The sequence below is a fragment of the Electrona antarctica genome (genome assembly GCF_951216825.1).
Source record: "Electrona antarctica genome assembly, chromosome: 16".
In the NCBI taxonomy this organism is placed as follows: Eukaryota; Metazoa; Chordata; class Actinopteri; order Myctophiformes; family Myctophidae; genus Electrona; species Electrona antarctica.
In genome coordinates, this window is record NC_136797.1 from 23,861,784 (window position 1) to 23,883,357 (window position 21,574).

The 21,574-nt window shown below is 38.9% G+C and overlaps 2 protein-coding genes across 4 annotated transcripts; one reads left to right on the forward strand and one right to left on the reverse strand.

Moving 5' to 3' along the window:
• The first annotated feature begins 351 nt into the window (after positions 1–351).
• Positions 352–7,620, forward strand: rhof (ras homolog family member F). Of its 2 annotated transcripts, XM_079523551.1 has the most exons (7): positions 352–742; positions 1,100–1,187; positions 2,500–2,609; positions 3,280–3,414; positions 3,736–5,996; positions 6,114–6,774; positions 6,809–7,620. In XM_079523551.1, the coding sequence occupies exons 1-5, from the start codon at positions 608–610 to the stop codon at positions 3,898–3,900; spliced, it is 633 nt and encodes a 210-aa protein (XP_079379677.1). In that variant the 5' UTR covers positions 352–607; the 3' UTR covers positions 3,901–5,996; positions 6,114–6,774; positions 6,809–7,620. The 2 variants fall into 2 exon arrangements, with proteins under 2 accessions (XP_079379677.1, XP_079379676.1); XM_079523550.1 differs by having other exon boundaries at positions 6,114–7,620.
• A 1,050-nt stretch (positions 7,621–8,670) lies between these two features.
• tmem120b (transmembrane protein 120B) lies at positions 8,671–21,474 on the reverse strand. Of its 2 annotated transcripts, XR_013791826.1 has the most exons (13): positions 21,256–21,474; positions 18,733–18,851; positions 18,376–18,498; positions 17,804–17,863; positions 17,623–17,718; positions 17,424–17,513; positions 17,244–17,309; positions 16,565–16,626; positions 15,506–15,598; positions 13,722–13,786; positions 12,158–12,226; positions 9,437–9,952; positions 8,671–9,391 (listed from the first exon to the last, which is right to left on the reverse strand). XR_013791826.1 is itself a non-coding variant. In XM_079523549.1 (12 exons), the coding sequence occupies exons 1-12, from the start codon at positions 21,319–21,321 to the stop codon at positions 9,836–9,838; spliced, it is 1,026 nt and encodes a 341-aa protein (XP_079379675.1). In that variant the 5' UTR covers positions 21,322–21,474; the 3' UTR covers positions 8,671–9,835. The 2 variants fall into 2 exon arrangements, 1 of the variants encoding a protein (XP_079379675.1); XM_079523549.1 differs by having other exon boundaries at positions 8,671–9,952.
• Between the last annotated feature and the right edge of the window lie 100 nt (positions 21,475–21,574).

Sequence of the window (21,574 nt, forward strand, 5' to 3'; positions counted from 1 at the left end):
CCAATTGTGTGTTCATCAACAAGACCATGCCAATTTCATTGTATGTTTCTGAACCCACAATAATATGGTGAAAGCCAAGTTGCGCAATTGTTCTGATAAAGGTTAGAGCCGTTAGACTGTATAAATATAAAACGTTATTCTCCTATTCATTGTGGAGCAAGTGGAGCAAATCAGGATTGTATTACTCCACACACACGCACACGCACACACACACGCACACACACACGCACACGCACACACACAGACCTTTAAGAGGCAGCAGTTCAGGCTGAACGCCCGCCCAGTAACAGAACGGGGAAGCATGCAAGAGGACGAATAAGAATAAGCCTCTCACTGGCTCTTCATGTGGAACTTAACAGAAATGTCTATACTAGTGAATACATTGATGAGAGAGCAAGAGAGGAGTTGGGGGTCAACTGGAAACGGTTCAAGTGTGACAGGAACAGGAAGTTGTGAACAGAATGAGATACCTGGTAATAATTGTCTTGCCTTGTCTGTCTCTCTTGATAGCCGTACCAGTTGACTATACCATGTATTCATTCTAATTCTGGAGGGAGTAAATTCAGGCCTGTCCTATCTGGCACTTGTTGGGTTATTTTGAGGAGGCATGACACAAAACGGTCCCGTAACTGGTAATGGTACCACAAGAAAGGGCGAAGAACTGAAAATTGTAATTGTGGGAGATGGTGGTTGTGGAAAGACCTCTCTTCTGATGGTTTATGCCAAAGGAGATTTCCCAGAGGTAAGTTAACAAGCATTTCATCTGTCATCTTTTGATAAATGAAAAACCCTTTACCTGTTGTCAACACTAATTCTGAACATACATTTGAAAATAATACCAATGGATTATGTAATACTAAACATGTTACTATACTAAACATATACTATGTTATACTAAACAATGTGACAGTTAACTATAAACATAAAATAATTAATTTTATATAAAAACAAATTAGCAGGATTCCCAATTCCCATTTAGTAAACTGAAACTCAAGGTTTTCTTTGCCTTCAGATTACTTCATATTCAGTTTAACTTCTTCTGATTCCTGTTGATAGTTTTGACAGGTAGCATTTCTGCCTTTTGTTTTGTCAAAAACAGAAGTATGCTCCATCTGTGTTCGAAAAATATGTCACCACTATCTCTCATGGAGGGAAAGACATTACACTCAACCTGTACGACACAGCTGGTAAGACCGGTGCCTTGCAATGTAACGTTATGCATGATGAACATCAACAATTCAATTATGTCTCAGTTCTTTCACAATGCGCAGATATGAGGAATGACATTATTGTGAAGCATGTTCTATTGTTCTATGGGTGTGTTAAGCTGCCAATGCCTGGACAGATGCAGTTTGATAGCATCCTTTATCAGTAATGCGTATACACATTACCATTCAGACATAATGAAATTAATACAAATAATTCAAATAATTGGGGCATATTTAAAAATGTTTATCTATAAAGGCATTTAGAAGATATATTTAATTTGTTCTTCCTTATCATCCTTCATCATTGTTTTAACATTGATATACTGTAGTGACTAACGGCTCCTAAAGAGGAAGTGACCATGCAGTTCATCCACCCAGTTTCAACAGTGACAACACCCTCTATGAAATAACTTAAAGATCATGTGAATAAAAAGCAAGATTTTTAAAACCACCTATCCTAAATGGCTCAAGCAAAAAGAAAAGAAAAAAGATTTGGTTGTGAAAAGTCCCTGTGATTTCACTCAGGTGAATTAGAGTTGATTAGATTGTGTAGTTTGTTTTGTACTCAGGAACAAGATTTTTTTTTGGGGGGGAGCATTGTTGGAAAGTAATTAAGTAGGCCTACATTTACTCAAATATAGTACTTGGGTACTGTATACCTCAATACAATATAGGCCTACTTATACTCCAGCACATCTCAGAGGCAAATATCCACTGTGTAGATTTAGATCATTACAAAACATACAGTATGTTAACCAATTAAGCTTTATTATGTACTTTGTTTATTAAAAAAAAAACACTTGTTTGAAAGATTTTGACAAATGTTGAAAAACTTTGAGTAAACTTGTATAATGGGACAGTCATTTTACTTGTGGTAGTAAAACATTTGAGTACCTCTTTCAGTGATATAACTGTAATAAGATGCTTTGGAGGTTCAGATCAACCACCTTCATCCTATTTATAATACTGTAACTACAGCTCATGCGCTTGCAGCTCACCATATCCTGGAAAACCCATGACATCTGCAGTGTCGCCACTATGAGTGAGAAGCTTATCGTTGCATAGTTGCAGCAAGCACCCCCTTACTTGAGCGGAAAAGGAAGTTGAGACCAGGATGTGGTTTTATACATCTAGCTACTGTAGCCTACTACAACATGAATCTATAATATGGCATTGCTATAGTCAGCCTCTTGCATCAAACCAGAACACTTGTTTAAACATCTAATTTTGTATAGATGTTTGTGTATTTTTATATTAAATCAGTAATGTGTGTTTAATGTTTTTTTTTAAGGCCAGGATGACTATGATCGGTTAAGACCACTCTCTTACCAAGAAGCCAATATGGTTTTAGTCTGTTATGATGTGACCAACCCCACAAGTTTTGACAATGTCAGGATCAAGGTAATCACACACAGTACAGCATTATTACATGTATTGTCACTTTTTTATAATTATTATTCTGTTATAGAGGATCAAGAATGTACCCGTCTGACATAAGTGTTATCAGTAGTTTCTTATTAAACGGTCAAAAAGGAATTCAAGTTTGATTGATTGTTAAAGAATGCCTTTAGTTTGATGTTAAGCACATAATGAGTCAGTTTGCATGTGAACATTGACCCCATGCAGGTATGCAGGCATGCCTCAAAAGCTAACTAGGAGTGTACTGGAACACTCCCTTATTGAAAAGGGAAATGTCAACACAGGGGGCTGAATACAGACTAGGGGAAATAATTGAGGAATGTTGTCAACACAGGAGTGCATGGTAAACATGAGAAATATGCCTGTGTCCAGTCAAAAGATAACTGTGAAAGTATATTTGTAATCTTTGTGGGGTGACTGATTGAGAAATAGTAAGAATAGACATTTAATTACTGCACATTACAGTATCATTCTAGAAATAATAATACACAATAGCAGCTTAATATATATATTTAAAAAAAATGTATATATATATATATATATATAGGCCTATGCTTAAATCGAATTTATAGGCTACTTAAATCATTCGAAATGTATTTGTGACACTGTCGCATGACAAACCATGAATTAAGTTTATAATCTTTCCATCCAGTGGTACCCAGAGGTGAGTCACTTCTGTCGGGACATTCCAATCATCCTGATTGGCTGCAAGACTGACCTTAGGAAGGACAAAGAGCGTATTAGGAAACTTAAAGCCTTGGACCAGGCTCCCATCACTTACACACAGGTAGTGGAATACGTGTGAATATACTTTACTTCATTTACAAAACTTTTACAAAACTACAAAAAATTTACAAAACTCTTGAGATATTTTGTTCAGTTTAACTGATTATCTGCAGTGCATCATGCAACAGGAAGCACTCATATGAGTAAATGTATGGTTAAATTGTGATTACAATAACGTGCTTTTTTCTGGTTAACAATTATTTTATTTTGTTTTGTGTTGTTTTATGTGTTCTACTCAATCTACTGCACTGTGGTTTGGACTGAGAAAAAACTTTTTTCCCCCTACTTTAATAACACCTTAATGTGTGTTTGGGGAGTATAGGGGGAAGAGACCCGACAGCTGATGAATGCTGAACTATATCTGGAGTGTTCGGCAAAGCATCGGGAAAATGTAGAGGACATTTTCAGGGAGGCCACCAAAAAAGCTTTGTCATCCATCCGTAAGGCAAGACAACGTAAGAGGAAGAGGCGCTGTATCATCTTGTGATGTATTGATATTGTACATCTTGAGCCAGTGGTGCACCAGCTCACAGGACGAAACCCTTTTTATTATACCTCAATGGTAGTAGGCTAACTGGGACATGATGGACATTGTTGAGGGGCCAAGCCCAAAGGGCTTATGGTCCCTCATTGTATTTGTATGTTTTTTTTCTTCTTCTCCTCCTCCTCCTTCTTCTTCCGCCAAATATTGCAGTTCTTTCAGTCGTTTTTTGACAAACTTTTAATAATATGGTAGAGGGCTGGCTATGCGACGCGAAGCCCACAACCATTGGCCAAAGGGTGGCGCTATAGCACTCAATTGAAAATGCAAACTTTGAACAGGGAGAGCTTATGAACCGATTGACCGCCAGCAATAAAACTTCGATACATGCCGAACAACTTTCGTGTTCTGACTTTTGACCTCTGACCTTTAGATCACCCACTATTTTGAATTATGTGGAAAAACAGTTCAAATCTATCTACTCCTGGGATTTTTGATCAAAATGCACAAAACTTTCAACATTTTGGAACAATATCTAATGAAAATGCAGGTCTTTTGTTTTTAACTTGAGCCAATGAATATTGCAGTTTTATGAAAATTATTCTTTTGCCCCTAACACATACATTCAGAGTAAAATTTGTATGAAACTTTACAGTATGTCAGAGGGTCATGCCAAATAGCACTGAAACCGAACTTACTCCAATTTGCCAAAGGGGGGCACTATAGCAATCGTTTGAAAATGAAAACTTTGAACAGGAATAATCATGCCTGTTTGGCCAAAAGCCATGGATCTTATTTACACATGTGTCTTGACTCATGCGGAACACATCTGTCACTTTGACCAGTAAGTTCCGCCCTCAGATTTTCCGCCATTTTCATCAGTTTGAAAGACGCTGACACTTGATTTTCTGCTGGAATTTTTTAGATATTTACGGGAAACGTTCTACACACAACCAAGGGATCATTATCTGAAATCACAGTTGAAGAGAAGTTTGTACATGAAAATGTGTTAAAAAAAAGAAGCTGCAGCAGCGATAACAGGCACTTTGAACAGGCATAACTCATGCCTTGTTTGGCCAAAAGCTATGGAACTTGTTTACACATGTGCCTTGACTCATGCGGAACACATCTGTCACTTTGTACATGAAGACATTTGTAAAATAATTATATATATATTTATATATATATATATATATATATATATATACTGCAAGCAGCGATAAGAGTGGCCAAGGAATGCAGCAATAATAAGACTATATGCAATACGCACAATAAGCGGGCACACTTACAGGGCTGAGAGGGGGCTGTCGCTTGGTTGCTCAACACAGCCGAAGGGTCACCCTTCCTGGGTACTGATGTATCTGAACCATGAGAGCCCCGGAGAAAAGTTGTGACACACGGCAGACAGCAGATCAGTGGTGATGTTGTTTATTTCACAAGTACAGGTTAAATGCTCACGCCAGCCAGAATGGCCTGACGTGCTCCACATGGGCTGACGCCCCGGACTGACAAAGAGTCCCATCTTGGTCAACCTTTTAAGCAGTTTACATGAGTGTAGGGTGTCAACAGAAATATGCATACATTTCTTTTGTCCTTTGATCAATCAGTCTGTTCCTTCATGTCAACAAACTCCTTTGTCATACAAATAGCCACAGGAAGGCACATAGCAAATGGCAAGGCCCTCACCACATGGGACCGGGTGTGGAAGACAGTCACAGACACCCTACAGACGCCTCCAAATGAAAGTCAAGATGAGCACAGTAGCACACATTACTTAGAATTATGAATTCCAGATTCATCAGTACCAGATAGGACGAGTGACCACCATCCATTTTGGGTTAAGGTTAGGTTTAACAAAGTTTTACTGAGTTCAGGGTTAGGGTCAGCTATGTTAATGGTATGGTCTTCTTTCTCTCAACTTTTCTCTCAACTCTCAACAGTGTTCTATGTTTCTATGACTTATTGTGCGTATTGCATATAATCTTTTGAACAGTGCCTAACCGCTCCAATAACTGGCTCCTTTTAGGCTGCTCAACAGTGCCCCTTTAGGTCACCCAGCGGTATTGCAGCTGTTCGTACCCCAGACAGTCTGTCTGTCTGGGGTACGAACAGCTGCAATACCGCTGGGTGACCTGAAGGGGCACTGTTGAGCAGCCTAAAAGGGCCATTCACACTGAGCACTATGACTATAACTGCAGCCAGCCAGTGGTGTTGTTGAGCAACCTGCACCGCTCAGTTCACACGGGTGACGGGTGTGATTTTTCTTATTGCTTGGCCCCATCTTATCGCTGCTTGCAGCTATATTATTTTCTCGTCTTTTTGAGTGGTGCAAACCACTCCAACAACCAGCTTTGTTTGTATCCGTGTTTGTGTGTACCTGTACGTGGGGCCCAAAAGAATGAGCATGGTTACTATGGTCACTGACATTACGTCAGACCACAGCTGATCAGGCTATATAAGACCTTGCACCACTCAGTTCACACGGGTGTGATTTTTTATATATAAAGTCAAGTGCATGCTTTGAGTTTGTATGGATGGGAATTCAGGAATCACAGCTAGGGGGCTGTGTAATACAAGGTTCTGTGGCAGCAGTGTTTCCCAAACATAGGGACCCCTATTTATGGGTCACAAGTAAATATGCCATTTTTATAACCATACCTACAATTTGAAGATGTCAGAGTCCGACTATATCATATTTAGTCTCCCTCAATCATCACATCTCTCCTCAGTCATACATGCCTCCTCTGATGACCTGGTACAAAAAGTGGACAGTAATTATGAAGTGCAATGAATGTCAGGTTCTATAATATGCAGGTCTTGCACCCTTCAAGTTCCGCTTTGATGAAAGAGATTAAGAGAATTTAGCAATGCATCAAAAACGTGATATCTCTTTACATGGAATATTTCATTTAAGTCCTGTAATATGTAGCACTTGTCAGTGAGTTCTACTTGTATATGAAATATATTTTATAATTTTTTATAATGTTTTATTTATATTTTTATATAGCTTTTCTTCAAATGAAATATATTTCCAGGTTACTTCATTTTGTTCAAATGCACAATTGTTAAAGTATTTCATGAATATGCTTAATAAATGCTACAATCAGTAGGACCAACTGCAACAATTGCCAAAGTGTAGGTATTGCACTTGTTACTTCAATAATACCAATCAGGAGTGGATTAAAGAGACAGGTGAATGAATCCAGCTCCTGTTAAAAATTCTATTTCCAGAAAGTCCACTTGTTAAGTCTACTACATCTTGTAGCTGTGGTGTGCAATGTGCATACATGATGGCAGTACTGTTACAGTGTGTATGCCTCTAGTCTTTAGTAACAGTGCCCACTAGTGTTAACAATCCTTCATGTGATTTTTTTTATAAACAGCCACCAGATATCAAGATCCAATACAAGGTTAAGGTTGTTTAATACAAAGTTGTATTAAAGTTTTTCTTTTGCCAATTAAAAGCAAGCAGAGAAATGTCCACAATCTTTGATCAAGTGTTTTATTATTTTACAGCAATGTACAGAGTATGCGAAAGATTAGACAAGTAATGTTCAGTCGTCTTATTGTCATTCATGTTCAGGCACACGTTACTGTCTTTAGATGGATGAACATATGGTTAGCTACACTGTATATAAATGAGGAAATCTGGATCTTTTTGTGCATTGTGGCAGCTCTAATGCATCGTAACATTTTGGTCTGCAACTCAACATGCTTCAACTTCTCTCATAAAAGTGATATATAAATAGTTGTCTTAAAGAGCAAAGATGTAACAAACACTAAACGTCTCTTTGGATTTTTTTTAAACAAAACTACAGATATCTACTGTGACAGGCTACAGGGAGAATAAGGCAATTTGAGCCATGCCACTACAATTATTCAGATCAACTCAACTGAATGTTTCTGAATGATATAAAAAAGAAAATCCACATTACAGAACATTTTTTAAGCACAAAACAGTCAAAATTACACAACCGAATCAAAGGCTCATGATCTGGACATTAATTAATTAATAGATATACATTTAGTGTTGGTCAGTCAGAAGTATTAAAAAATAATCCAGCATGTTTGTCATCATTTTTGAATAGTAGTAGTATTACAGTACCAATAGCAGCATTTTATTCATAATAGAATTATGCAAGAAAACACATAGGATTGGAACCAACAGAAATGTATTGTTCTCACTTTTCAGCACAACAAAATCATAATTCAAACAGGAATTCAACAATGTTCTTTAATCTAACCTCGTGTTTTATATTTTGTTACCAGCATGAACAAGCAGCAGTGTCCAAATCCAGAAAGCTATGGTCATGAATAATAATACCCGCTACATGAATTTTAATTTAAAATCAAGATCTAATTTTGGCTTTTCTTTTTTTTTAGACTCCGAGTGTCTAGAGATAGTCATTCTTTATTGGGATCCCCTTTAGCTTCCACAAAGTGGTCGCTAGTCTTCCTGGGGGTCCACACAAAAATGTATACAATAAAAACAGATCATTGAAGTCATAGCCATAATAATGTCATCCTCTCCTTGGTGCTTACTCAGACAACCAGATCAAGTCTTTAGATACAATAAAAATCATAGATGCATGTGGTAATCACTACCTGCAAATATTACCAATGTTCACTGGCTCACTCTTTCAAGGAATACAAAATAAATAAAAAAGTATGTATATATAATTTACATATTACGTGACCAAATAAACAAAACCACACAATAGGGCTGAAATGCTTCCTCTTTTTATTTTACATTTATGACAAGGTCAACATCTTGCAATAAATATAAAAACAGGAAGCATTTGGGGCCCCGTGTGTCGTTTTGTTTCGGGCCATTCTCCTGTAACAAGAACAGTCCTGTACACTGGGTTATCTACCTGTTGAATTAGTCTATAATATACACTAACCCATGTATCAGCCACTCCCCCTCCCAACGGATACAAAAATTAAAAGCAACAGCCAGGGAGTCAAGTATTACACATACAAATTATGATACAAATAACAAAACATTGTGCCATACTGTTTGTACTGTATGTATTCAAATGCATTATACCCAGATATAAAGTTGGACCTCTACTACTTCACGGAAGTATGAAGTATCTACATGACAAACTTGGGTCTTCAAAGGCAAACTACACTGGCTGTGATTAATCGACACTACCTACCATCTTTGAGTTGCATATGATGCATGTGAAGAGAAGGCTCTCTTAGCACGGTCATGCACTTGACACATACAATAAAACATCCAAAGAAAACACATTCTGTCCAATTTTACCTGAACTACAGGTTCAAGCAAACAAACTGTTGGACTTCAGTGGTCCATCTGGCAGGTGAACATTACTGTGCAAAAGCAGTGGTTCTCAAACTTTTTCATTTCAAGGACTTACAAACCCGTAAGTTTCCAATTTAGTTCCTAACTATCAATAATTTAGCTGGGGGTCCTTTAGTGGGTTCCAGGGGGTCCCCCGGACCTCACTTTGAGAACCACTATTGTAGAGGACTCTACACTATTGTAGAGTGACTCATCTGACAGTTGAAGTTGAACATGACTGTGTTGTGATTGAATGTGGCAGCAAAGACAACAATGTGTCATCAAAGTCCCGTAATACTTTGTTGTGTGCCAGTGCTCCGTGCCAGAAATAGCCCATCTACAATCTCACAGCGTGTTGCACTGTGACGTAGACTGCCTATTTTGGGTGCACACCACTGGTGCACAACCAAGTATAAATCAGGCTTCAGAAAACAAAGCCAATAAACCAATAAAACACTTTGGCTAGATGTTTCTGCTGGCCCGAGTGAAACAATCGTTTCAGTCTTCACACACAGCCCCAAACAACTGCTTTAGTTAGGCAAGTGTTGTCTATGGATCAATTGTGCGTGTTGTAGTTTTGCTTCAAATTAATGGCCAATTGGAGAGTCTCCGTGGTCTCTTCAAAGCTTTTTGTCAGTCCTGTTTTTGCACATTCTCTTGGTTGTTCTGAAATTTTTGGTGAACAACTTTTACTGTGGTAAGAAAATTCCCCGAGAACAGGATGAGAAATGTCAAGGCCAGCATAAATACCTAGAAGAAAATAAAGAAGGCATCAGCATCTCATTTCAAGTCTTTGACATCATGAGCTTATGCATTTGTACATAGATATTTGAAAAGTGGAAAGGTTAGGACAGCTTTGTGATAAACCTATCCCTGCCTCGTTTTTATTTAACGAAGTAAAAATAAATCTGTGTATAGACAGTATTATATACATATTACTGTATGTCAATCCGTCTGAAATGACTAAATACAATATCACAGTGGTTAGGAGTGCAGCTCAGTGGCCTTGTGGTTAGAGTGTCTGCTCAGAGACTGGGAGGTTGGGGTTCAATCCCCGGCCGGGTCATACCAAAGACTCAGTGGGACCCAGTGCCTCCCTGCTTGACACTCAGCATCAAGGGTTGGATTGGGGGTAAATCCCTGCGATATACTAGCGTCATGTCCAGGGGGTGTACTTGTACATCAAGCTGCCTCACGCTACAGAAACAGGAGATAGGCTCCTGCCCTATGGGCCTCATGGCTCGGCAAGGCTACTTACTAGGAGTGCAGTGGTCTACAACTTGTCGCTACGGCGTATGACCGCCTTTTTTTGACCAACACGCATACGCCCGCAGATGAACCAACGTGCGTTCCCACGAGACTGCGTGCCCGCCAGAGCAATGGGAGTTCAGCTCACCTCTTTGCTGTCCTGTCGGTGCGTGTTACAACAACTGAACATGGACGGGTATATCTTCTATAAGGCACAATAATTGTCTGTTTCTAGTCAATCAAACAAAAAATGGCCTGGACAAAGCATCTCTGTGCGTATTCGTGATTGTGTGCTTGTGCAAGCGGCATTAAAATAGCATATAACCAGCTATCACTACAACACTGACAGTGGTTCTCAAACATTTTGGCTTCAGAGTCAGGGCACCCCATACAATACTATGAATACTACATAAATGTGTACATTATGTCCTCCAATATATGTTGCGAGGAAAACTTCAGACTACCGTAGTCGGTAGTTCAGAGTACCGTATTTTCCCCAAATAGTAGCCCAGGTATTTAATACGCAAAATCGATTTGGACCCCAGGCGTTTAAAAGAACCAGGCGGCTATTTGCAGCAAGCTATTGTTTATTTTTGCACCGGTCTGGGACATTATTTGGTTACAGTTCGAATCAAGCTGTTTTCTGTGCGGAATTATAAAAAGTATGGTAAACATACATTGCAGGCAAAGTCTTTGATTTAATAGTGAGAGAGAGCATATCACCACACAGGTAGCTAGCTAGCACTAGCCACTAAATGCTCCGATTGTAAGTAGGCTATCACCCACATGTTACTGATGATAGAAAATGTAATGACAATCACAATCTCTTAATTCAAGTCCCGCCGTGCAGTGTTACACATGAACTCTGCTGCCGCACAGGTGCGCTTGGACATTATCCGACGTCCGCCTCTCTCTCCAGATCATTTGATAAGAGGTTAAAAAAAACATGATTTATACACATAATGAATGATAATAGACACTACACAGATCATGAAGTGATCACGGCACGTTGTGAGCATCTGTTTTCGGCACAAGACACCGTCATTCCACAAAAACATGAATGGGGCTGAAAAAAGCGGCAAATAATACCCCCGGCGATTACGGACCGGGATGCAAAATGGTGTCAGACTACCAAAGGTTCAAGAGTTACAGGCAAGAAAACTGAAGCGGCCTGTTATAGCACCACCATGAGGCCAATATGAGTGAGGCCTACTGGGAGCGTGCATGCAAAGTTTCACACCGATCTGTCCAGCAGCGTCCGAGATTAGCCGCTCACAGGCAGACTGACTCACGGACAGAAAACATAATCCGTCCGTTCCAGTATGGCAGAGATAATAACAGGGGCAACCAATAGGTGTGCATAGATTAGCCACATGGCTAAACACCGATCTAGACTTTTGACCACCTAAACACCGATCTAGACTTGTGACCACCTAAACACAGACCTAGACTTGTGACCACCAAACTGCATTATGTCATACAACATTATCTAAATGACAGATCAAACATGACGTTTCCACGGCCATGTGTTGTGATGCTACAATATATTGAGTCATTGCAGACAGTGACATACATACATACATAACAATCGTTTTGCAACTGCCTCTTTGACTGAAATGCAACATTCATATATATATATATTTTAATATTATACAGTATTTGACATTATATTCATACTATCAACTGCTGTTGTAATGCAAGGCTTACCTGCCATTCCTTACAGTCCTCACGGCCTGCCAACCGAAATAATGTCACAGAGTTGTAGAGCTGCCAAAACTGCAGAGGGAGAGAAAACAAGTCAGTATCTTTGATAATGGAATTACAGGATGACATCTTCCTGCCCATGCATTGGTTCTGCTGTCATCTTGCCCTCTCAAGTACAATCTCTCAAACACACAGATACACACATACTGTATCTATCCTCTTGTTTGTTTTTGAATAATGGTCATTGGTCAGAGTGACATGATAAGTGCTTGAGATATCCTGGGAAATGTTATTTAGGAATATTTTATTTTCAGTGTTTACGATAAGAGGTTGCTCTTCCGCAACCTGTGAATGATCACAGGACTCTTGGAAATAACATGAGCTAAAAAAATCTGGTTTAGTCTAATATTATAGGATTTATAAAAAAAATACATCTTTCTCCGCTTTCTGTTCCCAGGCAGTGTTTTCATAACACTGTATTGAGTCTCTTACTCTTTACTTTATTTGTTGATTTAGACAAACAACAATGCATATTAATGGACACTACATAAATACACCGGATTTAGCAAAAAATGCAAACTTTGCAATCCCCTCTAGCGGTTGTCCTAGGGCTGATACCTCCATCAGGCTTCCTTTTTATGAATTCCCTTAGGGGAGGCAGGCACAGACCATGTTGTCCAGGGTCCTGTATATAATACTAACCAGTTTAAAAACTTAAAATTAGCCATAAAATGGCTAATAAAATCGTCTCTTACTCCTATATGCAATGCCAAAAGACAGGCAGTGTAGCAAAGATAAAGCATAGAATATGCCATGGTACAATTCCATTACAGAATCCGTGCCAAATCTTTTGCTACACCACCTATCCTAGGGCACAGGATTACGCTGCAGCACGTTGTGAGCTTGTAGATCTGATATTTTCGTCACGTCCGGTACACATTAGGCTGCAATTACGCAGCCCAATCCGTGAAAACTGATTTAGGTTACTTATTTTGTATATATGTACATGTATATATGTTATACATGTTTTGGAAAATGTTTATTAAATCAATAGCCAAAAACAATGCATATCCAAAGAAATTCCAGGTCCTTGGATAAATTCCAGGACCCTTGATAAATCCCAAACCTAATCCAGGACTGGAAATATTTTTTTCCAATTTCTAAATATTTCCAGGAATTTCATGACTGGTAAAAATACTCAAAAACACTGGTACTGGCCACAGTAAATGAGAAAGAATCTCTAATAAACTTCCTTGTATCAGAAATGACTACAATATTGGGAGGCTCCATTCTCAGTGAAGGCATGCAAATGTGTCAGGTATTCCAAGTAGCACAGAAATGATCATACATGGGTAAGGTTTCTCTTTGCCGAAAATTGCCAAAAATAGCCCACGATGTGGTGAGCTTGTAGATCAGCTATTTTTGGCTAATGTTACCCCAGAATATGGATGCTGCAGTACAAGTGGTTAAATACCTTGATATTAATTCCCTGACATATACAGTACATTAGACCACTCATGTGAGTACAAAGGCCAATGGTTGAGATTGCATACAAGTTTTAACTTACATGACCAAAAAATAGGAACGGCAAGAGAAACGTGAGGCCTCTCCACATCCAGGATTGAAATCCCTCTGAAGACAGAAATAATAATTAGTAACTTTGTTATGAAAATAAATTAATCAAATTTCATGAAAGGCTGGGCCAGGATGTTAAAATGATTGAAGAGACCAACTAGTAAAGGTTATTCTATTGTTGTTGTATATGTATAATTTGTAATTTAAGATATGCACCACGACAGGTGGGCAACCACTTTTTGGTCTACCAGCCAGGTAATCAGAAGTGGCTATTGAGGTGATCAGTCGAGTTATTCAAAAACAACCTTTATCATCCAATATTGTTTGATGTGCAATGTGCATACTAAACCTTTCCCAGGCAGTCTGAATTTATCTGACTTTATTTATCTGAATTTATCATTAATTCAGATCATATTAAATGGACTCATTCTTTGTTAGCTTTGACTAAATGTTTGACTTATTCAATGCTTGTATTGTTATAATAAGCAGCCTATAATAATGCAAAGAAGATCAATGGTGGTTTTCAGTCTGGCAATGGGTGATCACAGACAGTACACCAGCCTTGGAAAACGGCTAAAGCCAGAAAAACGGGGAGGAGCTTCCTATTTCATGACATTTTTGGCAGTGAAGTCTGACACGTGTGAAGCGCCAGGTTCAACATTGATGAACCATGACCACGCACCAACCAATGGGACAGATCCCTCATCCTAACCAGATGCCCGAACCACCTAACCCATTTTGACCTGAGATCAGATTCTAAAAATGTCTTCTACATCCTGACAGTTTTCTGAAAAAGCTATGTTTCTATGTCGGTGGTTCTTCGATTTTTCAAAAATAGCAGACCTACAAGCTCGTAGCGCACCACTCGGTGGCACGCTATGAGCTTGTAGATCTGCTATTTTTCAATAGCTAAAGCATAACATAATGCTAACACCAAACGGGGTTCCCGCCCAAAATGGGCTAAGCTGGCTCCTTTCCAAGCGAAGAAGCAGCGACTCTACGCCGAGTCTCTCTCGCGTGATTGAACTTCTCACCCCATCTCTAAAGGGAGATGCCAGCCACCCGTCGAAGAAAACTCATTTCGGCCGCTTGTATCCGCAACCTTATTCTTTCGGTCATGACACACACTTCATGGCTATAGGTGAGAGTAGGAACGAAGATTGCTCGGTAGACAAGAGAGCTTTGCCTTCTGGCTCAGCTCTCTTTTCATCACAACAGTACGGTACAGCGACTGCAATACCGCCCCATTTCCATATTTATGAATGCTTTACAGATATGAATCATTATTATTAGTATAAATAAACATGTTTTGTTGCCTCTGTGCAAATAAAACCCTTGTACCAAATATGAATAGTCATATTAATTCATGTAATTAACATTTTAATGCCACTCACAATAACGTAATGCTATCTTTTCACAGAAAAGCACTGCCCACAGCCATGCAAGATGATGATGGGAAATAAGACGCGTCTCTTGACGCATCAGCTTGCGATTATGACGCTTCTGAGGCAGTTTTCTGACCAGAGCTTAAGTGGTTGTGTGTCTGTAACTTTGCCCACCCCTGGTTTATAACAACTGAACTCATACATCCTCCCAACAATTTGCTCAAGCTATTCTGACATGTGTAACTCAGAATACCCATGTGTAGCAACACTCAGTACCTCACCTTTACCCTATTTTTCCCCAGACATATGGAGCTGCTAATGGCTGAGGACTAGTGGCTCAGGTCAAAGCATTTCAATCATGATTGATGACCCAAAATAGCATGAAACATACCCACTGTGAGATCCAGCTGATTTCTCTCCCCCAAGGCTCGCAACCTGTATAAGCAACCACTCTGGTAATAATATTGCAGAAACTGAACAAAGCCTGAAAAGACAAAGAAAATGGTTTACAGTAAATACACAGTCTATTATTCATTCTTTTAAGTTGGGATATTGCAGTTATCTTAACCCATTCTGGGCGGGAACCCCTTTTGGTGTTTCAAGCATTATGTTATACTTTAGCTATTAAAAAATAGCAGACCTACAAGTTCATAGCGCGCCACCGAGTGGCGCGCTATGAACTTGTAGGTCTGCTATTTTTTAAATATCGTAAAAATGCGGGACAAATCTTTGAATAGGTATATATTATTTCAGAGCGAACGTTTTTTTTATTTCGACGTCAGGCCTAAAAAGACACATTCTGTTCTCTTTTCAAATCAGACAAAGAAAAGCAAACAAATGTCAAGGTCATATGCTTGGACACGTGTCCCAGTATCAACAGTGTCATGTGCCATTTCCACATAACAAAATAGATGGCCGTTTCACAACACCACATTTGCTAAATTGCTATTATATGTATATACTTCATATTAATACCAAAGTAATTATTTTATAAAAGATCCATGTGCTCAAGATAGTATTTGTGAATATTAGCAACACAGCTGGGCTATTGTGGTTTCATTAGCCTGCATTTGTTTTTAATCCCAGCCAAGACATCATTAAACCAAATGTTATTGGTCTCCGTTTGCATCCTAAAATGAGGATGACATAGAAGGTCTGTGTCTGACCCATAATTGCTAGACAGTAAAATCCCCAATTTAAATGTACCAATTTGTAACTCAGATTTATGACTCCTAGTGAGTGCTCCTCACTGGCAGGTGAGTCAGTAGGATACAACAGGACTACACCGAAATGTGTGTGGGGAGGAATCAATTGGCATAACGACTAAATTGGGGATAAAAAGGGCTAAAAAAAAGGGAAGAAAAAAATGTAACCACTTGGTTACATCTGTACACTATGCAGGTCAAATGAACACTGAAGATTTTACTGTGCACGCTTAGTAGATACTTACTCTGATAGATGGAGAAAGCAAGGAATTGACTTCTGAACCTTTGATACATGGGCCCCTCAGGCCTATGGAATGAAAGTCAGATACATCAATACAGACCAGGCTCAGATAATGTGTATGATCAAATTCACTCATCACTTCTTAGTCCATTTATAAACAATGTTAAAGGGGTGCAACTAAGTGATCTTGCTAAAACTTAAAGCTCCGATAGCAATCAGTAACAGGGGTCTCCCCGTCTCTCCAGCGCTTTTAATAAACAGAACATACATGTTCATATTGGATGCCAATTTGATCCAATCAGGCGAGAGAATCACACAACAATCATATTTTATTTTATCAGCTTCAATTGTATAGTGTTAGTTTATTTTTTACAGTTTCATTACTCGCACGCAGTTTCACTTGTTTTGGTCAGATCTTGTAGCCTCTCGAAGGAAAAGAGGGCACTGTTTTGTGTGCTTACTAAAGAGCCAGAGAGATTGGGAGACCACCGTTACTGAAAAATGCTAAATCTAAATAGCAATTATTAATATCAGAATAGGCAAATTTAAGATGGATTTTGATACATGAATTCGATACAATGATACTGTAGAGGAGACAGACATCAGTACATTAAGCATGACCATTTATGATAAACGCAATTTCTTATTAGATGGTGAAATCAATAACAAAGGAAAAGACCTACCAGGTAAGCATGACTCCTGACAGAAAGGTGGATACATAATGATGTGACACCCACCACCCTTTAATCCTAAAAAAGGAAAAACAGCAACCATGTTAAAATAATTTTAGCGAGGTTGTGGTTGAGTTGAACAACTTGGACTGTGTTTCTCTATCTTCTAAGAGCAAGAACATTATTACACACCTGGAACCATTGCTCATAAGAATGCTTTCCCTTATAGTCAATGTGCAGTAATACCAAACAAGCAAAAAGTTGAAGATTTCATCTGTGACACTGAAAACAAAACAAAAAAAAGTCAAAACTGCAGCTTTTAAGATACCGGTATTCCAATTTAAAACGTTAAGTCTTGGAGATGCTCAATCTCCAAATTCAATTAACTCACCGATAATTGAGGAAGAAGAGACAGGTTATGGCCCCAAACAGCAGAATTATTGTCATAACAAGCTTGAATTTCTCATACTCATCTTTGTAGGCAAATCTATACATGAACGGAAGACAAAACTAATTAGAGAAACTGAAGAAACATGAAAGATAATTTCATGGCCTTTACAAACACAACATACTTTGCCTGGTTGGTGAGAAGAGTTACATTTACATTGCCAAGGACCAAATTTAGGTATAATCTGAAATAGAATGACAAACAATAAATACTCACAAACTGGCTAGGGGTGCAAAAGGTGAGAAGGATGAGCATGAGCAAGGGAAAGAAAGACCCAACAGGGATCTGGGGAGCATGTCCTCTCTCTGTAAACTGAGGCTGTTGGCTGACTATTTCCTGTGCATGTTGTTATGTGTCAGCAAATTGCTGACTATGCAACTATGAGTTGCATAGATTATTTGTTGCACACATCCAAACACACATAACATCTTTCACTGCTCAGACTTCTACCCAGAGAGGACACGACCCCAGACCCCTTTAGGCACGCACACATCACTCCTTCACTTTGAGTAGGCTTGCATCAGTCTTTCACTTTGAATAACCCCTCACAACTTAAATTAGCTGGATCTGCACAAATCATGTGGATGATCCATTTTCTGATTAAAAAGGAGAAGTGGGACATGTTTGTATGCCAGTAATAAGTCATCTATTTAACATGACATGCAACACACAAGCAAATGTCAAAGTACTACTGACCCATTCTTCTTTGGTAAATATGCTTCCATATCAAAGAACACATCTTCCTTATCTTTGATTTGTGTTTGGATATCCTGTATTAGATTCAATTCTTTCTCCTCACACGTTTTACTTTGTACACACCTGTGGGGGAAAAAATGAATCTTGTTATAAATGTGACAAGGAAATTACACAGGCAAATCAGTTTACACATTAGGTTGTAACTTTTACTGATACTCAAATTTGCTGGGTTTCACAGTAAATGTTAATGATGATTTTCCTTGTGTAAAATATGCCATACAAACAAAGTTTGGATTACCATGGGCTAATCGGAACTTGAACATTCTGAGTCTGACTACCAAAAACAATAAAACATACTTTTTTAGGCTGTATCGGAGGTCTTTGAGAGATTTCCTCTGTTTATAGATGGCACTACTGCATGTTGCTTGAAGATTTGTGAGCTCCTCCAGTTTCTGCCTGTAGATTTTGTGAGTTTCCTGGAGGTAAAATAGTATATGTTGATTGATTGATTGAAATATTTATTAACAGTTTAGAGACGTACAAATAGACACTTCTATATATAGTCAAAGAACAGAACAGGAATTCATCATATGTTTGACACTGAAAAGCCAAACAGTACAATACCATCCTGCTTTGCCTTTATTTGAAACTCATGTCTATTTTACATGTTTTCAGACCATTTTCCCAAAGTACATTTTACTTTTTCACATTTGGGGGAAAAAATGTCAATTTCCCATTGATGTGCACCGACTTCACATGTGCCCACTCTTCCTGTATCCTCTGAAAAATACCCAGAGATGTATTTTATCTACTTTGAGATTTGCATACATGTCAGTACTCTACTACTAAAATAAATCTATAGTAGTATTGACCCAAGGCTAGTTTGAAGCCATATTAAAACATGGCATTCTTAAGCAGGTTATTCTAGCAGTATTGACCATTTTTAGTGGACCTTTTTAGTGTTTTAGACGGTACTGGACAGTGGTGAATAATACTAACTAACTATGTATGCCAGAGTCGAGTCAACACAAATTCACAGACACAAGTCAAAAAATAAATGTTCTTAATGTGGAAAGTAATTCTGCGAGACTGTTTGAATGTTTGTCAAGAAGAATGTTTGTCAAGAAGCTGCCCTGAATGGTCACCAGAGATTTCGACCCAGGACTATTCGACCCGGACCATTCGACCCGCTCTCGACCCGCTTGGACCTGACTTTTCGACCCGGACCGCGAGAGAGAGAGACAGAGAGAGACATAGAGAGAGAGAGAGAGACAGACAGAGACATAATAATAATAATATGTACATTGATTTACCAAACAATTATTGTGTTGGTGTTTTTATTTACCAAACAATTACAAAGCTAATGGAGGCTAATGGAGGTGATCAACGATCACATTCCTAAGGCTAGCAGCCTCATCCCCATAGCAGAGTATGACGTTTTTTGCTAGTGGGGTTTTGTGAATAATCACATGAAGTATAAAAGTATGATATATAAGAAAAGTTATAGCTATAATGGTAATGCCTTTATTGATTGTATGCTGTGATTTGAATACACTATATTTTGTCATTCAGTCATAAAGTGACGTTCAGTCTACACATTAGCAGCAGCTCTGTGTTGTCTGACAATTATTCTTGCACTCATTTTATTCTCCCATATAGAACGACACAATGTAACATAGCTCTGTTTACACAATGCTGTACCCCCCTCCAACTGTATATGTTCCCCATCTTAAATCTTGACATGAAGTATAAAAGTATGATATATAAGAAAAGTTATAGCTATAATGGTAATGCCTTTATTGATTGTATGCTGTGATTTGAATACACTATATTTTGTCATTCAGTCATAAAGTGACGTTCAGTCTACACATTAGCAGCAGCTCTGTGTTGTCTGACAATTATTCTTGCACTCATTTTATTCTCCCATATAGAACGACACAATGTAACATAGCTCTGTTTACACAATGCTGTACCCCCCTCCAACTGTATATGTTCCCCATCTTAAATCTGTTTTGTGTGAGGACTGCGGATGAAAATTAGCATCTTTGCTAATCCCGGTGTATTTACGTTCATGTGACGTTCATTAATATGCTCTGTCCTGTCTAAATAAACAAATAAAGTAAAGTAAAGTAAAGATAATTCGACCCGGTAAAAACGGGTACGTTCATGTGACGTTCATTAATATGCTCTGTCCTGTCTAAATAAACAAATAAAGTAAAGTAAAGTAAAGATAATTCGACCCGGTAAAAACGGGTCGAACGGACTCGAATTTGCGGTTGGTCGAATAGTCCTGGGTCGAAATCTCTGGTGACCCCCTGAATACTTCAGGACATGTTTGGACCAGCATGCAATGTATAGCAGCTGTCACATAAAACTACATTTTGACACCTTGATGACATCACAGATTCACTGCTCTGGCTTTTGGGACACCGCTGTCTGTCTGTGTCACTGCACTGCTTAGATCACGAATGATGTATTATGTTCACCAATCATCATAAGTAAACACAAATCATTGTTGGATTATTCGAAGTCCAAGTCGTGTTCCCATTTTAAACAAACCCCCTCCAGTCCATTCACGAATTGAGCTGAAGTTAGCAAGGTTAATGTGGCTAACAGGCATTAGCTGATTACTGATCAAAATGCTTGTTTGGTACTACGTACATTATTATGTTTATGTCACACAAACGACAGGAACAACAAGAACCCATGAAAGCAACACCCCCGGGGGAGGTATACTGTGTCAATGTCATCCACGTCGTGTTGTAACACGACCAAATACATGTAGAAATCACAGGAACTTGTAGTCAAGGAAGGCTTGCGCGGCTTTGCTAACTTGATTAGCTGCTCGCTCAATGAATTGTGATCATCACATCAAATCACCTGAAGTTGTTGGTGTTCGTCGTCAATTTCCTCCCACTCCGTTTGAAACCTCGGCTTCAACGACATCGTGACGTTGAAATAATTCGGGCTCCAGAAGAAGCAGGTATTATTATTGTATCTGCTAGTTCCCTCTCCTAGTTTCCAGTGTCAGTCAGTCAAGCAAAGCTAGAGAGAGAGAGTTGCTGTGCTCATAGTCACACACACACTAGAGACAATGACGGCGAGCCGCTTCTTCGGCCATAATAGTTGCGCGCCAGTGTCGCGAGGCTGAACATGCCTGATCTACAAGCTCACAGCGCGTCGCGGGGGCGACGCGCTA